Genomic DNA, 14,700 nt, shown 5'->3' on the forward strand with positions numbered 1-14,700 from the left:
TGTTTGTCGTAGGTGGACGACGTGGCCGCTGGTCTCATCGCTCTGGGCCTGAGACGTGGCGAGCGTTTGGGCGTTTGGGCGCCGAACTCTTTCGAGTGGATTCTCTTCCAGTTCGCCACGGCCAAAGCTGGAGTCATACTGGTCGGTGTTTGAGATTCATTCGCTACATCGTCGTTGACCAGTTGATGTAACAAACCGTCGGATTGATCTGTGAGTCTGTCGTGTTTTTGTCCAGGTGTCTTTGAACACAGCGTACCAGGAGAAGGAGCTTGAGTTTACCCTGAAGAAGGTGAGTTATTAAGTGGACTAAACAAGAGGAAAAGTTAACGTGACACACAATATTAACTCGACTTAACTAATGGTGCTCACTCTAACACGTGTTTTTTTCATTTATGTCCACTCAAATAAAGCTTTAGATACATGTAGAAGTTTATTTATTGAAAATATAAACATCTTTTGTGTTTTTTAAAGAACAACCAGTTAAAAAGGTACACATTAAACTTTTAAATAATTTAGACTAAAGACTTTAAAATGTCACAATCACTACACAATCAAGTGTTTTTTGATCGGTTTTACACAAAGGGCCACTTGAAGACAGTCGAGGTGCGGCATGTGGAAGCGGACCCTACTTTTATGGAAGTATATCATTTTAAGTGGAAAACTGAATTATTGAATTTAACAATTTATACAAACTTTCTTTTAGGCATTTCATTATTTGTTTTGAGCCTTGTAATTTTTGTTTGAATTAAAAAAATGTGTACACATTGAGTTTAATATTGAAATTCCAAAAATGAAATAATAAATAAATCAAATTCAATATTTTTCAAGTTGTAACCTTTTAAATTCAACATAGAAATCTTAGGCTACGGATTTAAAAATGTTGATTTTTATACATTTTATTTTTTAATTATTGGAATAAGAATATCAAACTCAATGGGTAAAAAAACGAATTCAATTTTTTTATGTTTGTTAAATCATAAAAAAAAGGTAACCTTTCAAAATACAACATTTCAATTATAAAAATTGTTATTATTTTTGAAAAGTTGTATGCTTAAAAAAACGAGAAGTATTTTAAGTTTCATCAAACGTTAAAGAAAAAAAGCCCTTTTTTCAATATGTATTGATGTAAATGTAAAGTTTAAGCTGATTATTTCTTATAACTAGTGATGGTTAATGAAGCTTCATGAAGCAGTGTCATTATCTTTAGAGTCCACTAGATGGAGGTCTCTGCACTATTTTCCTTTGTTAACTGATGGCGCCACCTACTGACCTCTAAACAACATGACACTGTATCATGAAGCTTCATCAACCCGTCACTGTGTTCAGGTTCAGTGTAAAGCCATCGTGTGTCCGTCCTCGTTCCGAGGTCAAAGATTCTACGACATCATCAGAAGAATCTGTCCGGAGATCGACACGTCGCCAGCGGGGGCGCTGAAGAGCTCCAGGTGAGAAGGCAGAGAGGCTGAACCCCCGTGAACTCGGACCGACACCCTTTGTGGGCGACAGGTTGCCCGACCTGCGACTGGTGATCCTCACGGACGCTCGACGGTCGGGGTCGCTGCACTTGGACGACGTGGTTCAGGCCGGAGAGAGTCGACACCACAGGGAGCTGCAGGAGCTGCACGGCAAACTGATCCCAGACGAGCCGATCAACATCCAGTTCACTTCAGTGAGTTCACTTCGAATGAACCTCCACGAGAGTGAAACTGTTTTTATTGGTTTTCTGTTTTTATTAATAATGATTTGAATGACATTTTATTGAATAATTCAATTCAATAATTTGTGTATTGACATTTAATTTAATTTAATTATTAATTTTTTTTTTATACACATAGAATTTGATATTCTTATTGAAATAACTTAAAAATACATTTAAATTCAATATTATTAATATGTAGCCTTTTAAATTAAATTAAAAAAATTCGAAACAATTACATATTTTTATATTGAATTAAACACTTTGATTTAAAGTTAATTTAAAAGGCTTTGAATAAAAAGTATAGAATTTAGAATTTTTTTTTGTGATAAGTGAATAATATTGTCAAACTTTACATGTTTTTTTTTAATGAATAAAGAAACCTAGAGTTTGAAATTCTAAGTCTAATATTAAAAAATGAAAATGTCTAAATTCATTTATTAAATCCGGGTTAAACTATTCTCCCATCATTTTTATATTGATATTAAAAGTTGAATTGAATTTCTAACATGTATTTTTGAATGATTAGAATTAGATTAAACTGTGTAAAAAAAAGCGCATTCATTTTGAAACGATTTGTGTCTTTTTTTAGTTCAATATGCATTTATACCAATCTTTATATTGAATATAAAAGGCTACGAATATATATATTTTTAAAATTTAGATCATTTATTTTTGTGATATTTGATTAATATTATCAAACTCTAAGTGTAAAATAAAGATTGTTTTAAAAATGTTGACCTTCAGAAAAAACACAAGGGTTAACACATTTCTACATTTTTTAAAATGAATAAAGAAACTAAACATATAATTTGATATTCTAACTCCAATATTTTAATCAAATTTTATTGGAAATAATTTAAATCTTTTAAATTGAACAGTCTTATTATACCATCATTTTTATATTGAATTTAAATGTCTAGGAATTAAAAAAACGTTTAATTTATAAAATATTATTTTTAAATGATTGTTTTTGTTTTTTTTAAACATAATAATTCAGTTGTTTGATTTCAGTTATTAAAAGAAAAATTCTATATAAAGAATAATTAATTGTTATTAAAAAAAAAAGTATTCTAAATAAATAATTGAATTCTTTAAAAATAATAAAAAAAATCAATAAAATTCAACAATTGAATTTTCTGATATTCACATATTTTCCCTTTAACTGTGAATGACAACAGGGAACGACTGGGAATCCCAAAGGAGCGACTCTTTCTCACTTCTGCGTCGTCAACAACAGCTATTTTGTGGGCCTGAGATCTGGTTTGAGTTCGGACGTAAGTCTCTAATCCACTATTAATTACTAAAGAATGACAGTAAAGAACTTTTCTGACCTCGCAGCGATCTTTCCGAATGTGCCTCCCCGTCCCGATGTTCCACTGCTTCGGCTCCGTGTTCGGGGGGATGGCGATGGCGGTTCATGGAGTCACGTTGGTCTTTCCGTCGCCCACGTATAACTGCGTCGCTAACCTGCGAGCCATACAGGACGAAAAGTACCCCCCAAAAAAAACCTTTTTCAAAAAACTTCTATTTGATTTTGAACTTTGTTCTCCAGGTGCAACATGGTCCACGGGACCCCGACCATGTTCATCGACATGCTGACGCACAAGGATCTGCACAAGTTCGACTTGTCCACGGCTGAACTTGGTGAATACTTTCAGGGGTTCTGCCCTCGTGACAAGAGCTCGACTAATGGTTTTGTTTCAGGACTGATAGGAGGGTCTTCCTGCCCCCCCGAAATTGTGAGGCGGATCAAAACAGACTTGAACATAAGAGGGCTAACGGTAAGTGGTCGTTAGCTTAACCAAGGAAACAATGCTAATGCTAGTCTTGTTCAAAGAACAAAAGTATATCAAAACATCACAAATTTTGGATGGTCGACATTAGCGATTTTCAAATGTTGGAACTTTTAATTCTTTGATTACATTTTTTTTTTATTATAGATTTATAATTTAATAAAAAATATATAAATACATTTTTGACTTAAAGTTCGTAGAGTTTTATATTCTCATTCCAATAATGAATGAACACATTTTCTAAATTCAGTATGTAGCCTTCTAAATGTAATATATAATAGCTTGGCATTGTTATATGTAATCTTCTTCATTATGCTATAACATGACATTTTTGATCATGCTTTACATGACATTTTTATCATTCAATAGCATGACATTTTATATCATGACATGTTTTATCATGCTATAACTTGACATGTTTTATCATGTGATAACATGACATTTTTTTTAGCATGTTATAACATGAAATTTGATATCATGATATAACATAACATTTATATAATGCAATAACATGAAATTTATATAATGCAATAACGTGACATTTTTACTTGTAGGATGATAAAAAAAATGTCATGTTAATGCATGTTAATAATGTCATGTTATAGCATGTTAATAATGTCATGTTATAGCGTGATACAAAGGTAATGTTATAGCACGATATAAAATGTCATGTCATAGCATGATATAAAATGTCGTGTTATTGCATGATAAAAAAGTAATGTTATTGCACGGTAAAAAATGTATTGGTAAAAAATGGCCCGAAATCGACGTGTCCGAAAATGGAAAAAAAGGTCGGAATACTTAAGTATGATATCAGACGCACCATGTGAGCGCAGAAAATTGTTGCCTAAATGCATAAAATTTTGTTTTTTGAAGGCTCGAAAAAAGGTCTATTTCGACCCATTTTTTTTTCTCAAACTTTAAAAAATGGGCAAAAATCGACGTGTCCGAAAATGGAAAAAAAGGTCGGAATACTTAAGTATGATATCAGACGCACCATGTGAGCGCAGAAAATTGTTGCCTAAATGCTTAAAATGTTGTTTTTCGAAGGCTCGAAAAAAGGTCTATTTCGACCCATTTTTTTTTCTCAAACTTTAAAAAATGGGCAAAAATCGACGCGTCCGAAAATGGAAAAAAAGGTCGGAATACTTAAGTATGATATCAGACGCACCATGTGAGCGCAGAAAATTGTTGCCTAAATGCTTAAAATGTTGTTTTTTGAAGGCTCGAAAAAAGGTATATTTCGAGCCATTTTTTTTTCTCAAACTTTAAAAAATGGGCAAAAATCGACGTGTCCGAAAATGGAAAAAAAGGTCGGAATACTTAAGTATGATATCAGACGCACCATGTGAGCGCAGAAAATTGTTGCCTAAATGCTTAAAATGCTGTTTTTTGAAGGCTCGAAAAAAGGTCTATTTCGACCCATTTTTTTTTCTCAAACTTTAAAAAATGGGCAAAAATCGACGTGTCCGAAAATGGAAAAAAAGGTCGGAATACTTAAGTATGATATCAGACGCACCATGTGAGCGTAGAAAATTGTTGCTTAAATGCTTAAAAAAATTTTTTTTGAAGGCTCGAAAAAAGGTCTATTTCGACCCATTTTTTTTTCTCAAACTTTAAATAATGGGCAAAAATCGACGCGTCCGAAAATGGAAAAAAAGGTCGGAATACTTAAGTATGATATCAGACGCACCATGTGAGCGCAGAAAATTGTTGCCTAAATGCATAAAATTTTGTTTTTTGAAGGCTCGAAAAAAGGTCTATTTCGACCCATTTTTTTTTCTCAAACTTTAAAAATGGGCAAAAATCGACGCGTCCGAAAATGGAAAAAAAGGTCGGAATACTTAAGTATGATATCAGACGCACCATGTGAGCGCAGAAAATTGTTGCCTAAATGCTTAAAATGTTGTTTTTTGAAGGCTCGAAAAAAGGTCTATTTCGACCCATTTTTTTTTCTCAAACTTTAAAAAATGGGCAAAAATCGACGCGTCCGAAAATGGAAAAAAAGGTCGGAATACTTAAGTATGATATCAGACGCACCATGTGAGCGCAGAAAATTGTTGCCTAAATGCTTAAAATGCTGTTTTTTGAAGGCTCGAAAAAAGGTCTATTTCGACCCATTTTTTTTTCTCAAACTTTAAAAAATGGGCAAAAATCGACGCGTCCGAAAATGGAAAAAAAGGTCGGAATACTTAAGTATGATATCAGACGCACCATGTGAGCGCAGAAAATTGTTGCCTAAATGCATAAAATTTTGTTTTTTGAAGGCTCGAAAAAAGGTCTATTTCGACCCATTTTTTTTTCTCAAACTTTAAAAAATGGGCAAAAATCGACGTGTCCGAAAATGGAAAAAAAGGTCGGAATACTTAAGTATGATATCAGACGCACCATGTGAGCGCAGAAAATTGTTGCCTTAATGCTTAAAATGTTGTTTTTCGAAGGCTCGAAAAAAGGTCTATTTCGACCCATTTTTTTTTCTCAAACTTTAAAAAATGGGCAAAAATCGACGCGTCCGAAAATGGAAAAAAAGGTCGGAATACTTAAGTATGATATCAGACACACCATGTGAGCGCAGAAAATTGTTGCCTAAATGCTTAAAATGTTGTTTTTTGAAGGCTCGAAAAAAGGTATATTTCGAGCCATTTTTTTTCTCAAACTTTAAAAAATGGGCAAAAATCGACGTGTCCGAAAATGGAAAAAAAGGTCGGAATACTTAAGTATGATATCAGACGCACCATGTGAGCGCAGAAAATTGTTGCCTAAATGCTTAAAATGCTGTTTTTTGAAGGCTCGAAAAAAGGTCTATTTCGACCCATTTTTTTTTCTCAAACTTTAAAAAATGGGCAAAAATCGACGTGTCCGAAAATGGAAAAAAAGGTCGGAATACTTAAGTATGATATCAGACGCACCATGTGAGCGTAGAAAATTGTTGCTTAAATGCTTAAAAAATTTTTTTTTGAAGGCTCGAAAAAAGGTCTATTTCGACCCATTTTTTTTTCTCAAACTTTAAATAATGGGCAAAAATCGACGCGTCCGAAAATGGAAAAAAAGGTCGGAATACTTAAGTATGATATCAGACGCACCATGTGAGCGCAGAAAATTGTTGCCTAAATGCATAAAATTTTGTTTTTTGAAGGCTCGAAAAAAGGTCTATTTCGACCCATTTTTTTTTCTCAAACTTTAAAAATGGGCAAAAATCGACGCGTCCGAAAATGGAAAAAAAGGTCGGAATACTTAAGTATGATATCAGACGCACCATGTGAGCGCAGAAAATTGTTGCCTAAATGCTTAAAATGTTGTTTTTTGAAGGCTCGAAAAAAGGTCTATTTCGACCCATTTTTTTTTCTCAAACTTTAAAAAATGGGCAAAAATCGACGCGTCCGAAAATGGAAAAAAAGGTCGGAATACTTAAGTATGATATCAGACGCACAATGTGAGCGCAGACAATTGTTGCCTAAATGCTTAAAATGCTGTTTTTTGAAGGCTCGAAAAAAGGTCTATTTCGACCCATTTTTTTTTCTCAAACTTTAAAAAATGGGCAAAAATCGACGCGTCCGAAAATGGAAAAAAAGGTCGGAATACTTAAGTATGATATCAGACGCACCATGTGAGCGCAGAAAATTGTTGCCTAAATGCATAAAATTTTGTTTTTTGAAGGCTCGAAAAAAGGTCTATTTCGACCCATTTTTTTTTCTCAAACTTTAAAAAATGGGCAAAAATCGACGTGTCCGAAAATGGAAAAAAAGGTCGGAATACTTAAGTATGATATCAGACGCACCATGTGAGCGCAGAAAATTGTTGCCTAAATGCTTAAAATGTTGTTTTTTGAAGGCTTGAAAAAAGGTCTATTTCGACCCATTTTTTTTTCTCAAACTTTAAAAAATGGGCAAAAATCGACGCGTCCGAAAATGGAAAAAAAGGTCGGAATACTTAAGTATGATATCAGACGCACCATGTGAGCGCAGAAAATTGTTGCCTAAATGCTTAAAATGCTGTTTTTTGGGCATTAAAAAATGGGCAAAAATCGACGTGTCCGAAAATGGAAAAAAAGGTCGGAATACTTAAGTTTGATATCAGACGCACCATGTGAGCGCAGAAAATTGTTGCCTAAATGCTTAAAATGTTGTTTTTTGAAGGCTTGAAAAAAGGTCTATTTCGACCCATTTTTTTTTCTCAAACTTTAAAAAATGGGCAAAAATCGACGCGTCCAAAAATGGAAAAAAAGGTCGGAATACTTAAGTATGATATCAGACGCACCATGTGAGCGCAGAAAATTTTTGCCTAAATGCTTAAAAAATTTTTTTTTGAAGGCTCGAAAAAAGGTCTATTTCGACCCATTTTTTTTTCTCAAACTTTGAAAAATGGGCAAAAATCGACGCATCCGAAAATGGAAAACAAGGTGGGAATACTTAAGTATGATATCAGACGCACCATGTGAGCGCAGAAAATTGTTGCCTAAATGCTTAAAATGCTGTTTTTTGAAGGCTCGAATAAAGGTCTATTTCGACCCATTTTTTTTTCTCAAACTTTAAAAAATGGGCAAAAATCGACGCGTCCGAAAATGGAAAAAAAGGTCGGAATACTTAAGTATGATATCAGACGCACCATGTGAGCGCAGAAAATTGTTGCCTAAATGCTTAAAATGTTGTTTTTTGAAGGCTCGAAAAAAGGGCTATTTCGAACCATTTTTTTTTCTCAAACTTTAAAAAATGGGCAAAAATCGACGCGTCCGAAAATGGAAAAAAAGGTCGGAATACTTAAGTATGATATCAGACGCACCATGTGAGCGCAGAAAATTGTTGCCTAAATGCTTAAAATGTTGTTTTTTGAAGGCTCGAAAAAAGATCTATTTCGACCCATTTTTTTTTCTCAAACTTTAAAAAATGGGCAAAAATCGACGCCTCCAAAAATGGAAAAAAAGGTCGGAATACTTAAGTATGATATCAGACGCACCATGTGAGCGCAGAAAATTGTTGCCTAAATGCTTAAAATGTTGTTTTTTGAAGGCTCGAAAAAATGTCTATTTCGACCCATTTTTTTTTCTCAAACTTTAAAAAATGGGCAAAAATCGACGCGTCCAAAAATGGAAAAAAAGGTCGGAATACTTAAGTATGATATCAGATGCACCATGTGAGCGCAGAAAATTGTTGCCTAAATGCTTAAAATGCTGTTTTTTGGGCATTAAAAAATGGGCAAAAATCGACGTGTCCGAAAATGGAAAAAAAGGTCGGAATACTTAAGTTTGATATCAGACGCACCATGTGAGCGCAGAAAATTGTTGCCTAAATGCTTAAAATGTTGTTTTTTGAACGCTCGAAAAAATGTCTATTTCGACCCATTTTTTTTTCTCAAACTTTAAAAAATGGGCAAAAATCGACGCGTCCAAAAATGGAAAAAAAGGTCGGAATACTTAAGTATGATATCAGATGCACCATGTGAGCGCAGAAAATTGTTGCCTAAATGCTTAAAATGTTGTTTTTTGAAGGCTCGAAAAAATGTCTATTTCGACCCATTTTTTTTTCTCAAACTTTAAAAAATGGGCAAAAATCGACGCGTCCAAAAATGGAAAAAAAGGTCGGAATACTTAAGTATGATATCAGATGCACCATGTGAGCGCAGAAAATTGTTGCCTAAATGCTTAAAATGCTGTTTTTTGGGCATTAAAAAATGGGCAAAAATCGACGTGTCCGAAAATGGAAAAAAAGGTCGGAATACTTAAGTTTGATATCAGACGCACCATGTGAGCGCAGAAAATTGTTGCCTAAATGCTTAAAATGTTGTTTTTTGAAGGCTTGAAAAAAGGTCTATTTCGACCCATTTTTTTTTCTCAAACTTTAAAAAATGGGCAAAAATCGACGCGTCCAAAAATGGAAAAAAAGGTCGGAATACTTAAGTATGATATCAGACGCACCATGTGAGCGCAGAAAATTTTTGCCTAAATGCTTAAAAAATTTTTTTTTGAAGGCTCGAAAAAAGGTCTATTTCGACCCATTTTTTTTTCTCAAACTTTGAAAAATGGGCAAAAATCGACGCATCCGAAAATGGAAAACAAGGTGGGAATACTTAAGTATGATATCAGACGCACCATGTGAGCGCAGAAAATTGTTGCCTAAATGCTTAAAATGCTGTTTTTTGAAGGCTCGAATAAAGGTCTAATTCGACCCATTTTTTTTTCTCAAACTTTAAAAAATGGGCAAAAATCGACCCGTCCGAAAATGGAAAAAAAGGTCGGAATACTTAAGTATGATATCAGACGCACCATGTGAGCGCAGAAAATTGTTGCCTAAATGCTTAAAATGTTGTTTTTTGAAGGCTCGAAAAAAGGGCTATTTCGAACCATTTTTTTTTCTCAAACTTTAAAAAATGGGCAAAAATCGACGCGTCCGAAAATGGAAAAAAAGGTCGGAATACTTAAGTATGATATCAGACGCACCATGTGAGCGCAGAAAATTGTTGCCTAAATGCTTAAAATGTTGTTTTTTGAAGGCTCGAAAAAAGATCTATTTCGACCCATTTTTTTTTCTCAAACTTTAAAAAATGGGCAAAAATCGACGCCTCCAAAAATGGAAAAAAAGGTCGGAATACTTAAGTATGATATCAGACGCACCATGTGAGCGCAGAAAATTGTTGCCTAAATGCTTAAAATGTTGTTTTTTGAAGGCTCGAAAAAATGTCTATTTCGACCCATTTTTTTTTCTCAAACTTTAAAAAATGGGCAAAAATCGACGCGTCCAAAAATGGAAAAAAAGGTCGGAATACTTAAGTATGATATCAGATGCACCATGTGAGCGCAGAAAATTGTTGCCTAAATGCTTAAAATGCTGTTTTTTGAAGGCTCGAAAAAAGGTCTATTTCGACCCATTTTTTTTTCTCAAACTTTAAAAAATGGGCAAAAATCGACGCGTCCAAAAATGGAAAAAAAGGTCGGAATACTTAAGTATGATATCAGACACACCATGTGAGCGCAGAAAATTGTTGCCTAAATGCTTAAAATGTTGTTTTTTGAAGGCTCGAAAAAAGGGCTATTTCGACCCATTTTTTTTTCTCAAACTTTAAAAAATGGGCAAAAATCGACCCGTCCGAAAATGGAAAAAAAGGTCGGAATACTTAAGTATGATATCAGACGCACCATGTGAGCGCAGAAAATTGTTGCCTGAATGCTTAAAATGTTGGTTTTTGAAGGCTCGAAAAAAGGGCTATTTCGACCCATTTTTTTTTCTCAAACTTTAAAAAATGGGCAAAAATCGACGCGTCCAAAAATGGAAAAAAAGGTCGGAATACTTAAGTATGATATCAGACGCACCATGTGAGTGCAGAAAATTGTTGCCTAAATGCATAAAATTTTGTTTTTTGAAGGCTCGAAAAAAGGGCTATTTCAACCCATTTTTTTTTCTCAAACTTTATAAAATGGGCAAAAATCGACCCGTCCGAAAATGGAAAAAAAGGTCGGAATACTTAAGTATGATATCAGACGCACCATGTGAGCGCAGAAAATTGTTGCCTAAATGCTTAAAATGTTGTTTTTTGAAGGCTCGAAAAAAGGTCTATTTCGACCCATTTTTTTTTCTCAAACTTTAAAAAATGGGCAAAAATCGACGCGTCCGAAAATGGAAAAAAAGGTCGGAATACTTAAGTATGATATCAGACGCACCATGTGAGCGCAGAAAATTGTTGCCTAAATGCATAAATTTTTGTTTTTTGAAGGCTCGAAAAAAGGTCTATTTCGACCCATTTTTTTTCTCAAACTTTAAAAAATGGGCAAAAATCGACGTGTCCGAAAATGGAAAAAAAGGTCGGAATACTTAAGTATGATATCAGACGCACCATGTGAGCTCAGAAAATTGTTGCCTAAATGCTTAAAATGTTGTTTTTCGAAGGCTCGAAAAAAGGTCTATTTCGACCCATTTTTTTTTCTCAAACTTTAAAAAATGGGCAAAAATCGACGTGTCCAAAAATGGAAAAAAAAGGTCGGAATACTTAAGTATGATATCAGACGCACCATGTGAGCGCAGAAAATTGTTGCCTAAATGCTTAAAATGTTGTTTTTTGAAGGCTTGAAAAAAGGTATATTTCGACCCATTTTTTTTTCTCAAACTTTAAAAAATGGGCAAAAATCGACGTGTCCGAAAATGTGGAAAAAAAGGTCGGAATACTTAAGTATGATATCAGACGCACCATGTGAGCGCAGAAAATTGTTGCCTAAATGCTTAAAATGTTGTTTTTTGAAGGCTCGAAAAAAGGTCTATTTCGACCCATTTTTTTTTCTCAAACTTTAAAAAATGGGCAAAAATCGACGCGTCCGAAAATGGAAAAAAAGGTCGGAATACTTAAGTATGATATCAGACGCACCATGTGAGCGCAGAAAATTGTTGCCTAAATGCTTAAAATGCTGTTTTTTGAAGGCTCGAAAAAAGGTCTATTTCGACCCATTTTTTTTTCTCAAACTTTAAAAAATGGGCAAAAATCGACGCGTCCGAAAATGGAAAAAAAGGTCGGAATACTTAAGTATGATATCAGACGCACCATGTGAGTGCAGAAAATTGTTGCCTAAATGCTTAAAATGTTGTTTTTTGAAGGCTCGAAAAAAGGTCTATTTCGACCCATTTTTTTTTCTCAAACTTTAAAAAATGGGCAAAAATCGACGCGTCCGAAAATGGAAAAAAAGGTCGGAATACTTAAGTATGATATCAGACGCACCATGTGAGCGCAGAAAATTGTTGCCTAAATGCTTAAAATGCTGTTTTTTGAAGGCTCGAAAAAAGGTCTATTTCGACCCATTTTTTTTTCTCAAACTTTAAAAAATGGGCAAAAATCGACGTGTCCGAAAATGGAAAAAAAGGTCGGAATACTTAAGTATGATATCAGACGCACCATGTGAGCGCAGAAAATTGTTGCCTAAATGCTTAAAATGTTGTTTTTTGAAGACTCGAAAAAAGGTATATTTCGACCCATTTTTTTTTCTCAAACTTTAAAAAATGGGCAAAAATCGACGCGTCCAAAAATGGAAAAAAAGGTCGGAATACTTAAGTATGATATCAGACGCACCATGTGAGCGCAGAAAATTGTTGCCTAAATGCTTAAAATGCTGTTTTTTGAAGGCTCGAAAAAAGGTCTATTTCGACCCATTTTTTTTTCTCAAACTTTAAAAAATGGGCAAAAATCGACCCGTCCGAAAATGGAAAAAAAGGTCGGAATACTTAAGTATGATATCAGACACACCATGTGAGCGCAGAAATTGTTGCCTAAATGCTTAAAATGCTGTTTTTTGAAGGCTCGAAAAAAGGTCTATTTCGACCCATTTTTTTTTCTCAAACTTTAAAAAATGGGCAAAAATCGACCCGTCCGAAAATGGAAAAAAAGGTCGGAATACTTAAGTATGATATCAGACGCACCATGTGAGCGCAGAAAATTGTTGCCTAAATGCTTAAAATGTTGTTTTTTGAAGGCTCGAAAAAAGGTCTATTTCGACCCATTTTTTTTTCTCAAACTTTAAAAAATGGGCAAAAATCGACCCGTCCGAAAATGGAAAAAAAGGTCGGAATACTTAAGTATGATATCAGACACACCATGTGAGCGCAGAAAATTGTTGCCTAAATGCTTAAAATGCTGTTTTTTGAAGGCTCGAAAAAAGGTCTATTTCGACCCATTTTTTTTTCTCAAACTTTAAAAAATGGGCAAAAATCGACCCGTCCGAAAATGGAAAAAAAGGTCGGAATACTTAAGTATGATATCAGACGCACCATGTGAGCGCAGAAAATTGTTGCCTAAATGCTTAAAATGCTGTTTTTTGAAGGCTCGAAAAAAGGTCTATTTCGACCCATTTTTTTTTCTCAAACTTTAAAAAATGGGCAAAAATCGACCCGTCCGAAAATGGAAAAAAAGGTCGGAATACTTAAGTATGATATCAGACACACCATGTGAGCGCAGAAAATTGTTGCCTAAATGCTTAAAATGCTGTTTTTTGAAGGCTCGAAAAAAGGTCTATTTCGACCCATTTTTTTTTCTCAAACTTTAAAAAATGGGCAAAAATCGACCCGTCCGAAAATGGAAAAAAAGGTCGGAATACTTAAGTATGATATCAGACGCACCATGTGAGCGCAGAAAATTGTTGCCTAAATGCTTAAAATGTTGTTTTTTGAAGGCTCGAAAAAAGGTCTATTTCGACCCATTTTTTTTTCTCAAACTTTAAAAAATGGGCAAAAATCGACCCGTCCGAAAATGGAAAAAAAGGTCGGAATACTTAAGTATGATATCAGACGCACCTTGTGAGCGCAGAAAATTGTTGCCTAAATGCATAAAATTTTGTTTTTTGAAGGCTCGAAAAAAGGGCTATTTCAACCCATTTTTTTTTCTCAAACTTTAAAAAATGGGCAAAAATCGACCCGTCCGAAAATGGAAAAAAAGGTCGGAATACTTAAGTATGATATCAGACGCACCATGTGAGCGCAGAAAATTGTTGCCTAAATGCTTAAAATGTTGTTTTTTGAAGGCTCGAAAAAAGGGCTATTTCGACCCATTTTTTTTTCTCAAACTTTAAAAAATGGGCAAAAATCGACCCGTCCGAAAATGGAAAAAAAGGTCGGAATACTTAAGTATGATATCAGACGCACCATGTGAGCGCAGAAAATTGTTGCCTGAATGCTTAAAATGTTGTTTTTTGAAGGCTCGAAAAAAGGGCTATTTCGACCCATTTTTTTTTCTCAAACTTTAAAAAATGGGCAAAAATCGACGCGTCCAAAAATGGAAAAAAAGGTCGGAATACTTGAGTATGATATCAGACGCACCATGTGAGCGCAGAAAATTGTTGCCTAAATGCTTAAAATGCTGTTTTTTGAAGGCTCGAAAAAAGGTCTATTTCGACCCATTTTTTTTTCTCAAACTTTAAAAAATGGGCAAAAATCGACCCGTCCGAAAATGGAAAAAAAGGTCGGAATACTTAAGTATGATATCAGACGCACCATGTGAGCGCAGAAAATTGTTGCCTAAATGCTTAAAATGTTGTTTTTTGAAGACTCGAAAAAAGGTCTATTTCGACCCATTTTTTTTTCTCAAACTTTAAAAAATGGGCAAAAATCGACCCGTCCGAAAATGGAAAAAAAGGTCGGAATACTTAAGTATGATATCAGACGCACCATGTGAGCGCAGAAAATTGTTGCCTAAATGCTTAAAATGTTGTTTTTTGAAGGCTCGAAAAAAGGGCTATTTCGA

At 34.4% G+C, this 14,700-nt stretch overlaps 1 protein-coding gene across 1 annotated transcript in view; it reads left to right on the plus strand.

Moving 5' to 3' along the window:
* Positions 1-14,700, plus strand: part of LOC148065093 (medium-chain acyl-CoA ligase ACSF2, mitochondrial-like) — a 179,024-nt gene that overhangs the window by 1,930 nt on the left and 162,394 nt on the right. Inside the window, exons 3-10 of the mRNA XM_087808672.1 lie at positions 13-141; positions 236-289; positions 1,327-1,445; positions 1,507-1,669; positions 2,878-2,973; positions 3,038-3,189; positions 3,252-3,343; positions 3,404-3,480. Of these exons, the coding sequence (XP_087664798.1) occupies positions 13-141; positions 236-289; positions 1,327-1,445; positions 1,507-1,669; positions 2,878-2,973; positions 3,038-3,189; positions 3,252-3,343; positions 3,404-3,480 (882 nt within the window). The remainder of the gene's footprint in view (positions 1-12; positions 142-235; positions 290-1,326; positions 1,446-1,506; positions 1,670-2,877; positions 2,974-3,037; positions 3,190-3,251; positions 3,344-3,403; positions 3,481-14,700) is intronic.

This window comes from Callionymus lyra, chromosome 15 (assembly GCF_982586985.1).
Source record: "Callionymus lyra chromosome 15, fCalLyr1.hap1.1, whole genome shotgun sequence".
In the NCBI taxonomy this organism is placed as follows: Eukaryota; Metazoa; Chordata; class Actinopteri; order Syngnathiformes; family Callionymidae; genus Callionymus; species Callionymus lyra.